This window comes from Giraffa tippelskirchi, chromosome 2 (assembly GCF_054371585.1).
Source record: "Giraffa tippelskirchi isolate mGirTip1 chromosome 2, T2T-mGirTip1v1.2.pri, whole genome shotgun sequence".
Taxonomy (NCBI): domain Eukaryota; kingdom Metazoa; phylum Chordata; class Mammalia; order Artiodactyla; family Giraffidae; genus Giraffa; species Giraffa tippelskirchi.
Window position 1 is genome coordinate 64,856,403 of NC_137276.1, and position 16,787 is coordinate 64,873,189.

The following is a 16,787-nucleotide window of genomic DNA, read 5'->3' on the forward strand; positions in this document are numbered from 1 at the left end:
ACCAATCACAAGTACTGAAATTGAAACTGATTTAAAAACTTCCAGCAAGCAAAAGTCTAGGACCAGATGTCTTCATAGGCAAATTCTATCAAGCATTTAAAGAAGAGTCAACCACTTATCCTTCTGAAACTCTCCTGAAAAATTGCAGAGGAAGGACAACTCCCAAGCTCATTCCATGAAGCCACCATCACCCTGATCCCCAAACCAGAAAAAGATATCACAAAAAGGAAAATTATAGCCCAATATCACTGATGAACAACACGGATGCAAAAATCTTCAAGAAAGTACTAGCAAACTGAATCCAACACTCCATTAAAAGGATTATATACCATGGTCAAATGGGAGTTATGTCCACAGGTACTAGGACTTTTCAATATCTGCAAATCAATCAGTGTGATATACCACATTAACAAATTGAAGAATAAAAATCTTACAATCATCTCAATATATACAGAAAAAGCTTTTGATAAAGTTCAACAATCATTTATGATAAAACTCTCCAGAAAGTGGGCTGAGAGGGCACCGACCTCAACATAATAAACTCCATATAAGACAAACCCACAGCTAACATCGTACTCACTGGTGAAAAGCTGAAAGCATTTCCTCTAAGATTAGGAAAAGACACTCTCATAACTTTTATTCAACAGTTTTGGAAGTCCTAGCCACAGCAATCAGAGAACAAGAAGAAATAAAAGGAATCCAAATTGGAAAAGAAGTAAAACTGTCATTCTTTGCAGATGACATGATAATATATATAGAAAATACTAAAGATTCTACCAGAAAACTATTAGAGCTCATCAATGAATTTGGCAAAGTTGCAGGATATAAAATTAATACAGAGAAATCTATACACTAGTATATTCCTATACACTAACAACAAAAGATCCGAAAGAGAAACTAAGTAAACAATCTCATTTACCATCAGATCAAAATAAATAAAATAGGAATAAACCTACTAAAGAAGCAAAAGATCTGTACTCTAAAAACTATAAGCTGTTGATGAAAAAAATCAAAGATGAAATAAACAGAGGGAAAGATATATCACATTCTTGGATTTGGAGAATTAATTTTGACTCTCCTATCCAAGGAAGTCAACTAATTCAATGCAATCCGTATCAAATTACCAATGCTTTCCCCCCCCACAAAACTAGGACGAAAATGTTTTAAAGTTGTATGGTGATACAAAAGACCCTGAATAACTAAAGCAATCCTAAGAAAGAAAAATGGAGCTGCAGGAATCAGGTTCCTTGACCTCAGACTCTTCTACAAAGCTACAGTAATCAAGAGAGTATGGTATTGGCACAGAATCAGAAATATAGATCAATAGAACAGGCTAGAAAGCCCGGAAATAAATCCATGCACCAATGGTCAATTAATCTATGACAAAGTATGCAAAAATATACAACAGAGAAAAGACAGTCTCTTCAACAATGGTTCTTGGAAAACTGGACATTACTTGTGAAAGAATGAATTTAGAACATTCTCTAATACTGCATACAAAAATAAATTCAAAATGGATTAAAGATCTAAATGTAAGGTTGGACACTATAAAACTCTAAGAAGAGAACGTAGGCAGAATACTCTTTGATGTATAGCATAGCAACAATGTTTTTGGATCCACTACAGTAACGAAAATAAAAACAGAAATAAACAAATGGAATCTAATTAAACTTAAGAGCTTTTGCACAGTAAAGGAAACTGTAAACAAAACGAAAAAACAACCCACAGAATGGGAGAAAATATTTGCAAAGGAAGTGACTGACAAGGGACCAATCGCCAAAATCTACAAACAGCTCATGCAGCTCAATTAAAAAAAAAAAAAAAACAACAAAAAACCTCAAACTACCCAATTAAAAAATGGGCAGAAAATCTAAGTAGACCTTTCTCCAAAGAGGAGATACAGATGGCCAAACAGCACATGAAAAGATGCTCAACATCACTAATTATTAGAGAAATGCAAACCAAAAACTACAATGAGGTATCACCTCACAGCAGTCAGAATGGCTATCTTCAAAAAGTCTTTAAACAATGCTGGAGGGGGTGTGGAGAAAATAAAACCTTTGTTGGTGGGAATGCAAATTGGTACAACTATTATGGAGAATAGAATGCATGTCCCTTAAAAAACTAAAAATCGAGCTAACATACGATCCAGCAATCCTACTTCTGGCTACCTATCCAGAGAAACCATAATTCAAAAGATACATGCATCTCAATGTTCACTGCAGAACTATTTACAACAGCCAAGACATAGAAGCAATCTAAAAGTCCTCTGATAGAGGAATGGATAAAGAAGATGTAGTACACTTATCCAATGGAATGCTACTCAGCCATAACAAAGAACAGAATAATGCCATTTGCGGCAACACTGATAGACTTAAAGATTATCAAACTAAGTAAAGTAAGTCAGAGAAAGACAAATATCATATGATATCACTTATAGGTGGAATATAAAGATGATACAAATAAACTTATTTACAAAACAGAAAGACTCACTGACTTCAAAAACATACTCATGGTAACCAAAGGGGAAAGGATAAACTAGGTGTTTGGGATTAACACATACAAACCACTCTATGTAAAATCAACCAGGACCTAGTGCATAGCACAAGGAACTTAATATTCCATGACGACCTGTATGGGAAAGGGATCTGACAAAGAATGGATATGTGTATTTATATAACTGAATCACTCTGCTGTACCTCTGAATCTAACACACTGTAAATAAACTATGTGTTAGTTGCTCAGTCATGTCTGACTCTTTGTGACCCCATGGACTGTAGCCCGCCAGGTTCTTCTGTCCGTGGGGTTCTCCAGGCAAGAATACTGGAGTGGGTTGCCATTTCCTTCTCCAGGGGATCTTCTCAACCCAGGGACTGGGTCTCCAGCATTGCAGGCAGACTCTTTACCATCTGAACCACCAGGGAAGCTCATCAACTATACCCCAATATAAAATGAAAATTAAATTAAAGCGAAGTACTGAAGAGTTAAAAAAAAAAAATGTGTGGACAACTAAGACTTTTGTCCACAAAAAAGTCTACTTTTTTCTAAGACTTTTAGAAACTAAAGCAAGAGGGAAAAATCTGTTATTTGATTTTGATTTTTCAACAACAGAAGGAAAGGAGAGGAAAAAGTTTGTTAAAATGGTATTTTTCTCCATTGGCTTAAATGTCCCCCTTGGAAAATAAAGATATTAGGCAAATTATAAAAAAAGAAAGTAAAAGAAAAAAAAGCTTCTTCATTCCCCAAACTGTTTTTTGGGGGTCAGGGAAACTATGCCCCAGAGAGTTTGGGGGATGTGAGCAACAGTGTATCACAGGGTCAAACCAGCAACAGTGTATCACAGGGTCAAACCAGGGTCAAACCAGCAGCAGTGCACCTGAGTTCTGACTCCCAGCCCAGTTCCCTGGCCACAGGGGCAGAGCTCTTCTTCTGGGCACCAAGAAGCGTCCTGGGCCAGGTGAGTGGCAACGGGCCACTGTGGGGGGTTGGGGGTGCTCACCGGTCAGGGTCATCGCTGAAGAAGTAGTTGACCTCCCCAAAGGTGCCCACATCATTGTCTGTTGCCTGAAATGGTAAGAACAAGAAGTCATTACTGCCTGAACCAGCTGAGGCTCCCAGTGTCACCAGGAAGTGTCCACAGTGAATCCATGCTTCCCCCATAAGGTTCCTCAGGCTCAGGCAGAATTTTCTAGAGCCATGTGGTTTAATAAGGATTTCAGCATCACAAATGGAGATTTAATACTGGAGTGCACAGTTCCAGAGGATCGGTCTTCTCCCTAGATCTCTAACTTTGGGAAACCATCCTTCTGGACTCATGTCAGACATTCTCTGCAGATGCTCACAGGGCTTGGACCTGTGGAGAGAGACCCTGGACCAGTGGCGTGGGGTCACAACTTGTAGGTTAGCAAAATATCTCAGAAATGAGGGTGGGTTCAATCATCTGGTGGCTTCCTTCAGTGACTCTCTTCCAGTCACCCAAACCTCCAAGCCAGATGTGCTACCCAGCGGGGAAGGCCTCGTGGGGAGATTTCTGGTGTTCCCTCTTCTTTAACGCTGGGAATAATCCACTGCATGCATCAGGCAGACTGTCATCTGGCTGGCAACCTCTTTTGCTGGAAGCAGTCTGCTGCCAACCCCCCACCCCCATCTTCTTTGGCATCTGTCTCTGCTTGAACAAGTGGTCTCAGTAGGGGCTGCTCTGCCCATGACCTCAGGGAGTGGTCCTTGACCACAGCTGGGGCCTATCAGAATCCTTCCCTGGGATTCTTATTGCTGCCGGGGATAAAAATTGTCCTCTGAGGCAGTGAAGCTGGGACAACGTGAACTGGGAGCTGCTGGATGTGAGAGAAGATGAAAAGAAGGGCTGATCCTGGTAGTTCTAGAGTCCTGAATCTGACACCCCTTCCCACCTCAGTTTGGTTTGTGAGCCCAAGAAGATCTCTTTTATCCAGGCTGGTCCAAGTTGGATTTCTGTCACTGACAGTCAAAAGAGACTGGAGGGAGAGTGACCTGCCCTTATGCCTAATGATGATGGCAGTAATAGTGACCACTGCCAGCCTACACTGCTATCAAACACTTTATATTGTCAAGGGCCACCCATGTTTATTATTACTCATTTTATCTTCACAACTGTCACAACATGAGGAAAAAGATACACATTTCTACCCATCACACAGATTATAAAACTGAGGCCCAGACCACAGTGAGGTCCAGTGTAACCCTGTCACCACTCTAGGTCATCAGAAGGTTGAAGCACAGTTGGGAAGTAACTGGGATTCCCTACTCTGAGTCCAGAGTTCCTTTCTTTAGGCCACCTGACCCTCACCATCCCCTCCCTTCTCAGGATGATGGTAGTTACAATGGAGGTTTGGCTTTTGTGGCTGGGATTTCTGGGCTTCGGCATCATCCCTGGTGTGGCTACATCCACAGTGCAGACTAAGTGAAACCATTCAAGTGTTTATTCAGTAGTTACTTAGTAAACATGTACTCCATACCAGGCACTGTGACCTCTGCTCCCTCCCAGGCCACTGCCCTAGAGCTGGGCAAACTGCTTCCTGCCACCAGACACCAGGAGAGAAAGGCCTTGGGCTGACCTTGGGGTCATCTGTTTTTCACTCACAGCTTCTTGATAAGATCACAGTTGGATAAAGGTTCCATTGCTAAAAATATGTTTCAATGTATTTTATTGAATATATCAGTTGAATATATTCAATATATTTATTTTTTAGTTCTGAGGTGTAATTAATAAAAATTATTTTATAACTTCATTACACATAAATTATGATAATATGTTATATTGTGAAAGTGTTAGTTGCTCAATCATGTCTGACTCTTTGTGATTCCATGGATTATAGCCTTCCAGGCTCCTCTGTCCATGGAATTCTCCAGGCAAGAATACTGGAGTGGGTAGCCATTCTCTTCTGCAGGGGATCTTCCTGACCCAGGGATCAAATCCAGGTCTCCTGCACTGCAGGCAGATTCTTTACCATCTGAGCCATCAGGGAAGCCCTGATATTACAGTGAGGTATAACTGACAATGGAAAGGATTCCCACTATTGAGTTAATTAACTACCCATAACCTTACAGATTTCCCTTTTTTCCCGTTTGTGGTGAGAACACTTAAGTTCTACTCTCTAATTTCAATTGTACAACACACTGTTATCTACTACAGTCACCACATTATACATTAGATCCTCAGACCTTACTCATCTTAAAACTGAACGTTTGTACCCATTTACCAGTATCTCCCTATTTCCCTCTCACTCAATACCTTGGTACTAAATAGTTTTTGAGATTCCTTTTACAATTCCTAGGTTCTGTGAAATCTGTTACTTCTGTGTGCTTTATGATAAACCTGAATCTTCAAGAAAATGCTCATTTGTGTTCAGTATGTTCAGTTCAGGAAGGCAGAGGAAGTAAACGATATATTTCTATTCCAAATGATTTAAACGAAAACATTATGTTTATACTCAAAGGGTTAAAATCTTAGTTATCTGGGAGACTTGGTTATCCAGAAGGAAACCATTTCCAGGGACTGTGGGCAGCCAGCTTTTGTAGGACAGCCTTCTGTACCCAATTTTCACTTGGTGTTGCCATTGTGCTCAGCAGACTGTGGGCCTCTGTCCTCTCACCGCCCTGGCCAGGCTCTGAGCACATCACAGGTTCTCAGGGGACGCATGTCAAATAAGTGGAAATGTGAATTCCAAACTATGTAACCCACCCTCCAACCCAAGACTGATTCCTGGGCAGACCCTCCCCTGTGCCTGGACACTCATCACGACAACTGCCTTTACTGACTCCTTGCACTTGTCATGTATTTTATCTTCGTAATGACTCTATGTTGTTGCTGTTCAGTTGCTCGGTCATGTCTGACTCTTTGCACCCCATTGATTGCAGCATGCCCGGTAGGTGCTATTATTAGTACTACCCCCAGTTTACAGATGGGGAAATTGAGGCACAGAAAGGGTAAACAGCTCATTCGAGGCTTCTCAGCTCAAAAAGTGGCAGAGTTAGGATTTGAACCCAGTATCAGCTTGCCACACCCTTCACCTCCATGTGTTCTTGCTTCTAAACCAAGAACAGAAGCTGTTCTCAGACAGAGAGGTGCCTGGTTATTCCAGGAGAGTGAAGAACACTACCCCTCATTATAAGCCCACCTATCATCTCCCCTTTCAGGGGCCAGAGAAGTAGGGGGGGTGCCCATAAGCCCCTCCGGTTCCACCAACAAACAATCAAACACCATGTATGGTATTACAGACTATAATAACTGTAGCCTGGTCTGGGGAGGAGACGACCAGATGCCATCAAGCCCCTTAGCAAGGGGTCAATGTAATGTAGAGACCTTACTTTCAGATCAGAGTTAACAGCTGAGGTCACTGTGTGACCAAAGAGCAATCCCCTGGGGCCTCGGCATGCTAATTTGTCAAAGGAAAGGGTCTTGGGACGCTAGAGGGGCAGAGCCATGTCTGCTGGGCTCACCTCCCAGCCTGGATGGTGCTGGCACCCAGCAGGTGCTTCACAAATGCTTGGAAAATGAGTGAACCAATTCTAGCAAGAAGGGAGTGGTGGAGTGATGGGGGCAAAGGCGAGGAGAAAAGAGGATTCTAAGGAAAAGGCAGGGGCAAAGAGGAGAGGAAAAAGGAGGGGAGAGGCTCAGAGGTGCAGAGGGGTCAGCAGAGTGGGCGTCCCCTGCCCCTGAAGGTCACATCAGGACCCTGGGGAGAAGCCCTTCACATTAGTGTGTCCTGTGGAACTGCACTTGGCCTGCTAGAGTGGGGAAGGCCCCTGAGGTCCTCCATCCAGTTCCCTTCACCCTGAGGCTCAGGGAAATTAGGTGACGAGCCCCTGGGGATAAGATGGGACTGTCTTCTGTCTCTAGGCCAACAATGGCCTCTATCACCCCTCTGAGTCCCCACTCCCTCCCCGAATGGGCTGAGCACAGCCCTGGTTCCCACGGTGACCTCTTTCCCCGGGGGCCTCTTGCTTACTGCCCAGGCTGCCGATGCTGACCAGGGAAGATTTGTGAGTCCTTTACTGCCACCATCTAATGACCGTATGAAATATGTATGCCTGGTGAAGAGGAGAGGGAGAATTTTCATTTTTCAAGTGCATGAAGCAGAATAATATGAAGACAAAAAGCTGCTTCTGTGTGCCTGCCAGGGTGGAGGCAGCCGGGACTGACACAGAGGGGGAGCCTGGCTGAGGTGCTCGGGCCAGGGCCAGGCTGTAGTGTGGCCAGTTAGGCCCTGTGCCCAGGACAAGGCAGCAAATTTGACCACTAGGCAGCCCTGCTGGAGACCCTCCTTTACATTCATTCATAGCCTTGCACTCCGGCCTTGCTGCCAGCTCCAGCCTCATCTCAGGCTGGACCATGTGCAGCTCTGGGACCTGACATGTCCTCCTGCTCCACAAGGTTGGGTCAGGGCTCCACCCTGCCAGAGACATTCCCAGCCCTGACTGCACAGAGGGTTGAAGCTGTGCCAGGGTGGGGTTGTAGGGCCTGGACATAAGGAGGGCTCAGGAAACTTGGATCTCCGTCATCTGTAGCTACACCTGCATCCACATACACACCACACAGCTTAAGGTATACTATATACTTAACTCAAAAAAGATTTTGAGCCCTGTGCCAGGCAGGCACACGAGGGGATACAGGAATAAGTTACAGATTTGTCTGTCAAGGGGAGGGAACGGGGCACACACAGGCAGATTTCAGGAATGGCAGACTGTTCCCAATGGTACGTGTTTCAACGTGCCAAAGTCCAAAGTCCCAACGGCAGATTGTTTCATTCTGACCACATCCATACATGGTAGGTGCTTAAATAGCCCTTGGATCCTGTCTTTAACAAACAAGGAAAGAGAAAGGATGATAAGGAAATTGCCCGAGATGTCACAGCTGCTAAGCAACAGAGCTGGCTTCCAAATCCCTGTGCGGAAAACCATTTAGCACCTTGTGGAACAGGCCCTGGGAGCTCCATCCTGTGGAGGCCAGGGAGCAGCTCGGTCCTGGCTGCTCTGCTACCCGCCTGCAACTTGTCCCGGGCAGGCAGGGCTCTGTCCCAGCCCCTTACTGCTGGTTACTGTACTTTTCACAACAACCTCCTTCCCAGACCTTGCTTCGTGCCTGAGCAACGGAAAGATCAACAGACGAATTAGGGGCCAGACAGTGACCACTGGCTCCCCTTTAAGAAGGTTGGTTTGAGGAGTGACCAGGGGACGGTGCAGAGAGAACAAATGTCCTCCTCAGGCCATGAACACCCTGTCCCTCCTGCCATGTTCTGGGAATGCTTTGTCTCCCTAAAGGGTCACCCCCGGGATCTCGCAGGCCAGTCAGAGGGCTGCAAGGATGGGGGAAGGGGATGGCCAGGATGGGTGGCTCTCATACTGTACCTGGCGACTCTAACATACCATACCTGGTAACTCTAAGAAATGTGGAACCAGGGCTCCAGGAGGGCCCCTGAGCTGCACTCCTGGCCCTCCCTCTGATGCCTGTGTGTCCCCGCTGCTATCCCACCTGGGCTAGAGTCCCACCCACAGGTACTAACTAGCACATTTTGCCACTTGCCAAGATGCTCACAAGAGGCCCAGGGATAAGACGGCAAAACCTGAGGACCATGGTATCAAGGCTCTGCACAGTCCAGCTGGCCTTGGCGATTCTGTATCCAGGTCTCCCTGATGCACCCAAACTATCCTACTGCCTGGTCATCCGTAACTGCTGTCCACACTCTGGCCCACCGCTCAGAGCCCACCCCTAGTGCCCCCTCCCTTAGGGAGCTCCCTGGCTGCTCGCTGTTCTTGGCCTGAGAGCCCCTAGCTGGACTGGTTTGGGAACAGTCTGCCATTCCTGAAATCTGCCTGTGTGTGTCCCATTCCCTCCCCTTGACAGACAAGTCTGTACCTTATTTTTGTATCCCCTGGTGTGCCTGGCACAGGGCTCAAAATCTTTGCCAAATTTAGTAGTCTGGGATTTTCACTGCCAGACACTGAGGGCTAGCTTGGCCTTCCTTCTGGGGGAGCTAATGCTCCCCATCAGCAGAGCGGGGGCTCCTTGAGTGGCCCAGGAGGCAGGGCTGGGGTACATAAAGCATCTCCAGTGAGTCTCCCAAGCTCAGATCTCTTGTTCAAGCTCTGTACTGATCAAAGCCCAGAGGCAAGTGGGGTGGGGGCGAGCACTCAGTGAACAGCCCTCGCAGTCAGCCTGTGGCACGTGCAGAGCAGGTGAGAAGGGCACAGTGGGTCTGGAGGGGCAGATGGGGGGGCACCTGGCACACCTCAGAAACAACCTCCACCAAGATGATGAGCAGACTTGCGCTCAGTCATGTGCTCAGTAAACCCTTTCTGACATTTCCAATGTACCAGCTACCATGCCAGGCTCTTAGGCCACAATCGTAAGCATGACAACGCCCTTGCTCGAATGTGACTTACAATCAGAAAGCGGAGACACACAATAACAGTGGAGAGAAATAGCTAAATAACAGAGAGTGGCAAGAACGTTGGGGAAATACAGAAGATGGGCTAGCAGGTGACTGGGGTTGCCGGTTTAGATTGATTTGTCTGTGAGAGGATCCTTGGCAAAGTGTACTCGGGTCCATAGGACATCATGGCTAGACACCGAGAAGCCCGGTAGGTTCTGGTGAGAACTGCTCTCACTGAGGCCTGGAGGTGGCTCAGACTGTCTCTGCCTCCCCCGGCAGAAGCGTCTGCAGCCCAGGATGACCACCGGCAGGTCAGCATCTGTCCCTGTGGTCAGTTCGAGGGAGAGGGTGCGGCTGGGACTGGCTGCTGCCCAGCGCCTGATTTATAAGGCGTCTCCTCCGATTCTCCCCAACACTGGCATTACCAGCAAAACTAATTCCCTCATTTGGGCCTTTATAATTGCATCCAAGAGTGCTTATTTCCGTGATGGACAATGCCGCCAGAAGTGTAATTTTCTTCTGCTGACAAAAAGGAGAAAAAATAAATACACGGGGGGAAAATTCCAAAGGTTAAGACAAGGTGAACCTGCTGTGGGGGAACAGCTATCCCCAGATGGGCCAGGCTGTGTCAGAAACACCCAACTCTCCCCTGGCTCTAGGGTGGAGTGGGGGGCAAAGGACCCCCTGCCGTTTCCCTTTGAGCACTTACTGTGTGTCAGGAGCTGTACCCGGCATTTCCCATGCTTTATTTCATTCTGTGTTCCTCAGAGTCCTATGGGACCAGCACCAATATTATTTCTATCTCACAGATGGAAGGAACTGAGGCTCAGAAAAGTCAGTCAACTTGCCCAAGGTCAAACAGTACCACGACATGAACCCAATACAGTCAACTGCGAGACAGGTGCTCTCAACCACTCCCCTCCCCTGCACTCTGTCCCCTCATCGGTGGCGCCAAGGGAGAGGCGTCCTCCTGCAGTTGGAGAGCTCAGCCATGGGATCCAGTGTGCTCCTACCAGGTCACTGTCCTCACCCTGTAGATGAGGCTCCCACAGACAGTCTTTTCCTTCTTGTCACAGAGGCTCTGCCTCTAGCCTCTGCCTGGAGTGGGTGGGCTCCAGCAATTCTGGTTGTGCCCTTTGCAGAGGACACAGGGGTTTCTGGCTGTGGTTTCCTCAGCCAAGACACTTGGCCCTCAAAGCAGGTCCCCCTCTCCATCTCATCCCACTCAAGCTTAGTCTTGGTGTGTGCAGGTGGCTCAGGGCCTAGACTGGGGGAAGCTGCCATCTGCTAAAGACGGGGGCAGCCTGGCTGGCTGTGGGCACCCTACTGACTTGCGCAGCGCTTTTCCCTAGCACCCTAGGGATATAGCTCTCCTTTCAATTTGGATGGTAGGGCTCTATACTCAGCCCAGCTCCCTGCCTTCTGATGCTCATCACAGCATCTCACCCCCACTCCCAGGGACCTGCCATGTCAACAGCAGTCAGGTCCTCTTGTCTCTTCCCCAAAGCTCCCTCCTGACCCAGCCTATTTTGACAATGAGCAGACGCCATCTCTCACCCTCTTCCATTCATTTACCCTGGGCCAGGGACCTCCCTTGTAGGCTATCTGCCTTGCTGATACCATTTCCATGGGTCCCCAAACTGTCCTGTCATCCCTTGTCATGGCGTTGCAGATGCCCATCCACTGATGCTGGGCCTTATGCCCCAACCTGACTCCCACCTGCTCGGGCCTCCGTGGGTCTGTCTCTACTGAGCTTCTACTCAGCAGAAGCTGCTGCACTGATGCCCTGATCCCCTCCCTCGGGCAGACGCCCTTCTCTCTCGTGTTTCTAAGCACCCTCTGCCCTTCTTTATAGCTAGAAAGTCCTGCTCTTGTGTCTTCTCTCATCCATATGATGCCGTCTCACTTTCCTCTACCTCGCTCTCTCTTTTCCACACACACATGTACACACTCCTCATCACACATCCTCACTCTCCTCCTCCCTGTGTCTCGAGCAGTCCCCAATACCTCCCTGTCCCACTCCCACCCTCACATACTCTCACAGAAACCTGCCTGGCTCAAGTGGACCACATAGTCACATACGCCAACACATGAACACCTGCACCCACCCTCAGTCTCGAGTCACCCCTACCCTGACCCCAGCCTCAGCCCCTGTGGCCCCTCCACACCCCTTCCCCAGCCACCTGTGCGCCTCTCCCTGGGGCCGACAGCTGGCAGGCACACACTCAATCACTCCCCACCAGCGTCCACACTCCCGTCACGCATGCTTGCCCGGATGCCCCGCATGGGCTTCTGCTCTGAAGCAAGGCGGGCCCAGCTGCCTCCCTAGCAGCCCCGGGTCCCGGCAGCCGTGGCAGGCAGCGGGCACCGGCGAGCAGTTCTGCTCCTGTGCACAAATCTGCAGAAAAGGGCACACGGTACAATTTGTTCAGGAAACAATAGCAATGTTTGACATGTCATAAGGATTGATGGAGCAGAAATTTACATGGGAGAATGCATTTTTAAACAGCTCCACGGAGCCCCGGTGCTTCACTGGTAATGCTTTCCACATTTATCATTCACTGAGCCCCTCTGAATAACTCTTTAAACTACGTAAGATTAACTGCACACTTGCAAGCTTGCGGGGGCGGGGGTGGTTGGGGGGTGTTGCTGTGTGAGGCAGGGAGGGACTCCACTGGAGGAACCCAGTATCCCAGAGGCTGAGGTGGCCTCCACTTGGCCTGAGTAGGCCCACGGGGCCTGGTCCTCTCCCCTATTGCCACGCTCCCTCCCATGGTGCTGTGGATGAGGATTTCGGCTTCTCTCTAGGATACAAAGCCTATGGCCAGGAAGTATCATCTGGTCTGCCCTCACTTCTGGGGAAATGCTCAGTGTGTCATTTCTGTCATCATCTCAGAAGGAAGTTATCTGATCCAAGAAGGAAGCCAAGGCTCACGGGTGAGGGCATGGTGAGGGGTGGGCAAATGAGGTTTGGCTGGAAGTTGCTGCTGTGAGTACCTTCCTGGGGGTTCTTGGCCTGGGAGTGGGTTGCCACACTCCTGGGAGGAGAAGAAATGACAGCAGCTGTAAGGAAAGGCCTCCCATTGGACTTCGTGTAGGGTAAGAAGGTGAGTGCTCCAGGTGGGCAGTGGGACTAGGGAGTGAGTGAGAGGGTGCAGGAGAGGTCCCGGGGATGCTGTGGGTCATGGGAAGAAAGATACATTCAGGAAAGTCCCTGGGGCCTGCTCTTGGCCTTCTGAGTGTGAGGAGGCTTTAGGACAAAAGAGTGCTACTGGGGAGTCTGGGGACAGAGGCTCAGAGCCCATGGTCGTGAGTCGCCGAGTGGGAGGGCAATTAGGAAAGAGTGGGGACCCAGTAGGTGGTGGACCTGGAGTGGACAGCCACCACTCCTTGGCGCATGTCCATGCTGCACCACTCTTGGTCCTAGTACTGAGCACAGAGAAGGCCTCAGGATCTCTCAGTCCCACCTTCCTGATGGGAGTGAACAACCAGTGGGATGTGGGTAGAGCCCCTCTGCTCTGCCTGCTGGAGGGTGAGAAATGTCTTTCTCACTGGGAGGCCAGCACTAAGGCCCTCAAAAGGACCTGTGGCTCTGTGCAGGGTCGTGAAAATCCCTCCAAAAGGGGAGGGCGAGATTTGCGTTCTGGTCCAGCTTCTGCCCAAATATCAGCTGTGGGACTCTGAGGAAGATCCTGGCTTCTCGGCCCACGTGCTACAGAGCCTCCTGACCTGCTTCTCCTCTGACGCTAGCAGCCCATCCTCCACCAGAGCCAGATGGAGCATCTGGCCACATGGGACACCATTCTTCAGCTTAGAAGGCTCCCAGGGCACTGAAGACAGTCCAAACTGCTTGTAGCATCCCTGAGGCCTGATGTGGGCCAGCCGCTGTGGCCTCTGACTTCCTTTCCTGGCCTATTTGCCAACAACCACGGTCACATCCACCCCAATCCTCAGTTTCTCATCTGTAAAATGGGGCTGATGACAGTAACTGCCTCATAGGATTGGTGTGGGGATTTTAGAAGGTACACCACAGAAGGTGCCTTAGACCAGTGCCTGGCACATAGGAACCTACTGTCCAAGTGGAGCCAGTATTCATCTTTCCATGCACAGTTTTAACTATTCACTCTTTCTGGTCCTCAGCAGACCTGCTCCTGCTGAACCCTCTCTCAGCCCGGCCCTCCCGCCTGGGCTGTGCCTGCAGTGGGCTGGTGGAGGAGGAGGGAAGTGGCCCTGAGCCCTGCAGGAGGGGGAGCTCCAGCAGGGGCCAGACCCAAGCCCCGCCTATTACTGTGTCAATCTGCAGCAGGGGGAGGAGGAATGAAAGCTAAGAATGGCCTGACAAGTGCACTTAAGGTAGGGGTCCTCAGCTTGCTTGTTACTGAAGACACGGTGTTGTTCTTGGACTCCTCCACCCCTTCCTTATTTCTCTTTATTTTAAAATCTGGAAATAAAAATTGATAGGGAGCAAATTGCTCTGGCCAGCGGCTCTGTGCTTAAAGAAGTCATCACGGGAAAGCAATTACGGGATGTCAAGGGCTGTCAGGGTGGCCGTGGCTGCCTGCGTCTCATGCCTGATGCTGCCTGGTGGTCCCTGGGCCTCCTACTGGGGAGATGCCATGTTGGTCTGGAGAATATGTGTGTGGGGCCCCATGGAGGCAGGGGGATAACTGCCATTACTGCTCTGCTGAGCATCAGCTCTGGGCCTGGCACCGTGTGACAAACATGACATGATTTGGCCCTAATCCTTAAAGCAACCAGCAAGATGGGGTCACAATCCCATTTTACAGATGAAGCAATTCCAGCTGATATGACTGCAAAAACAGAAATAGCAGCTCACTCTTGCTTAGTCTTTACTAGGCTCTAGGATTTATTCCAAGAAATCTACGAATATTAGCACATTTCATTTCCACTCCTACTCTATGATGTAAGTACTAATTCTACCCTGATTTTAGGGAAAGTGCTCAGCTGCAGTAGAAGCTTCTGGCACCACACACGACCCCCTGTGCCCACTTCCAGGCGCCAGGGGCTGTTTTAGGGGAAGCATCTGTACCTCTCTTGTCCTGTGGACTTTCTTCTCAAGGAAGCAGTTGGAATGATGAGGTGGCCACATTCCCCAGAAGCTGCCCCTGCTCAAATAGGCTAGGACTCACTGGACCCATAACCTAGCCTCCTTGTCCTGAGCTTGGATAGCTCAGGCAAAACCTTCCCACTGATTTCCCAGCGGATGTCACTCCAGGAGCCCCCCGTGGAAACAGGCTTCACGGTGCCCTCTTGAGTGACCTCGTCTCACTTCCTACTCCCTTCTGAGTTTCCTGGGGTCACCTCCCAAGTAAACTGCCTGTCTTCGTGTCCCTGTCTCAGAGTCGGCTTCTGGGGAGCCAGGCCTCAGACATAAGCCTCAGACTGGATGCTGGGCACACACGGTGAGCCCGACAGTATGCCCCCAGTCCTCTTGGCACTCACAGTGGCCAGTGGCTCAGGGACAGCTGCTACTCAGCTCAGGGTCCTACAGTTGGTCACTGAGAGGTGGGACTCGAACCTTCAATCTGTCTGACACTTGCACACACAAATCAAAGAGCAAAGAAATCCCACTCCTAACTCTTCTACAATGCTGTCCATTTTTTTATGCCCTTGGGCTTGAGGAAGACTCAACCGAGTGCCTTTAAAAAAAAAAAAAAATCACATCAGACTCCTTCAAACAAAGAAGACTGGAATGCAGAAAGTCTTTCCCAGGGATGTGGGAGGGTGACTGGGGGTGAATGTGATGCTCACAATCAGAAGGGATTCAAGGCCAGTTATCAAGATGGGATTATGTGGTAGAGGATGAGAAGGGGAGAGTGCCAGAGAGATATGGGGACAGACACCGTGGCTGAGGCTCAGTCAAGTGGAGCCTGATGTGCAGAGGAGATGGAAGAAGGAGGAAAAGACAGTCCAATCAACCCCCTGGGGTTGCAGCCAAACTGTGGTTGGGAACACCTCCCCTCACTGCTAGATCTCACCACTGTATCCTTGCCTGGAGTCCGACCCCCTCCCTCCTCTCTTTGCCTGCTCTCATGGGATGCAACAGGCCTAGTGGGAAGGTGGGGAGAGGTACCTGGGTGGGACTCACGTGCCAGTACACATTCTCACTCAAGGTGACTTGGAGCTGGGTGGCACAGCCCCCATGCCTGCTGCCATTGGTGGGCTCTGATTGGGCCAGCACGTGTGTCTCACTAATGAACCGTATTGAGTCCACATCCTCCTGTTGTCTCCCTAAATGGCAAGCCACATATCTGATAGATTAAATACTCACACGATTGCCAGCCTGACATCTCCATCACTCCGCCTACAGGTCCCTAATGAATTTTACAGCCCCACAACGACAGAAGAAATTAAGGTCAAAGTCTGACGCAGGAACTATAAATCACCCGTGATCCTGAGCCCAGCAGAGGGCTGCAGTCCCAGCCCCTCTCGCACCTGAGCCAGTTCAGCCCAGGGCTTGGTGGTGAGACAGCCAGACTGTGTGTATCAGTGTGGGCTTGGGAGGATGTGCTGGGCGCATTCGTGCCTGAGAAGCAGCCCCTATCCGCAGACATTTGGGTTTCCTCACTCCTCTACCCATCCCACCTCCAGTAGTTAGAATGCTCTAAGACTGAGAAATGAGGCAACAGGAGAGCAGCACATCTCATTTATATAGACTTGCTTCCCAAGGAGTTCAGAACATTCTAGCCACACTGCTCTAAAAATGTCTCAGAACAGGCAGAGGATCCAACAGCCTTCTGTCCATTTTGCAGACAGAGAAACTAAGGCTCATGGAGAAAAAGGGTTTTCCCAGGGTCCTTCAGCAAACGGAATCATTGACCTTCTGACTTCAAGGCTGCAGGTCTTATGACAATG

At 49.0% G+C, this 16,787-nt stretch overlaps 1 protein-coding gene across 1 annotated transcript in view; it reads right to left on the reverse strand.

Annotated features, from left to right (window-relative positions):
* Window positions 1–16,787, reverse strand: part of CDH23 (cadherin related 23) — a 434,929-nt gene that overhangs the window by 152,766 nt on the left and 265,376 nt on the right. Inside the window, exon 14 of the mRNA XM_081567063.1 lies at window positions 3,500–3,564. Coding sequence (XP_081423189.1) covers window positions 3,500–3,564 — 65 coding nt within the window. The remainder of the gene's footprint in view (window positions 1–3,499; window positions 3,565–16,787) is intronic.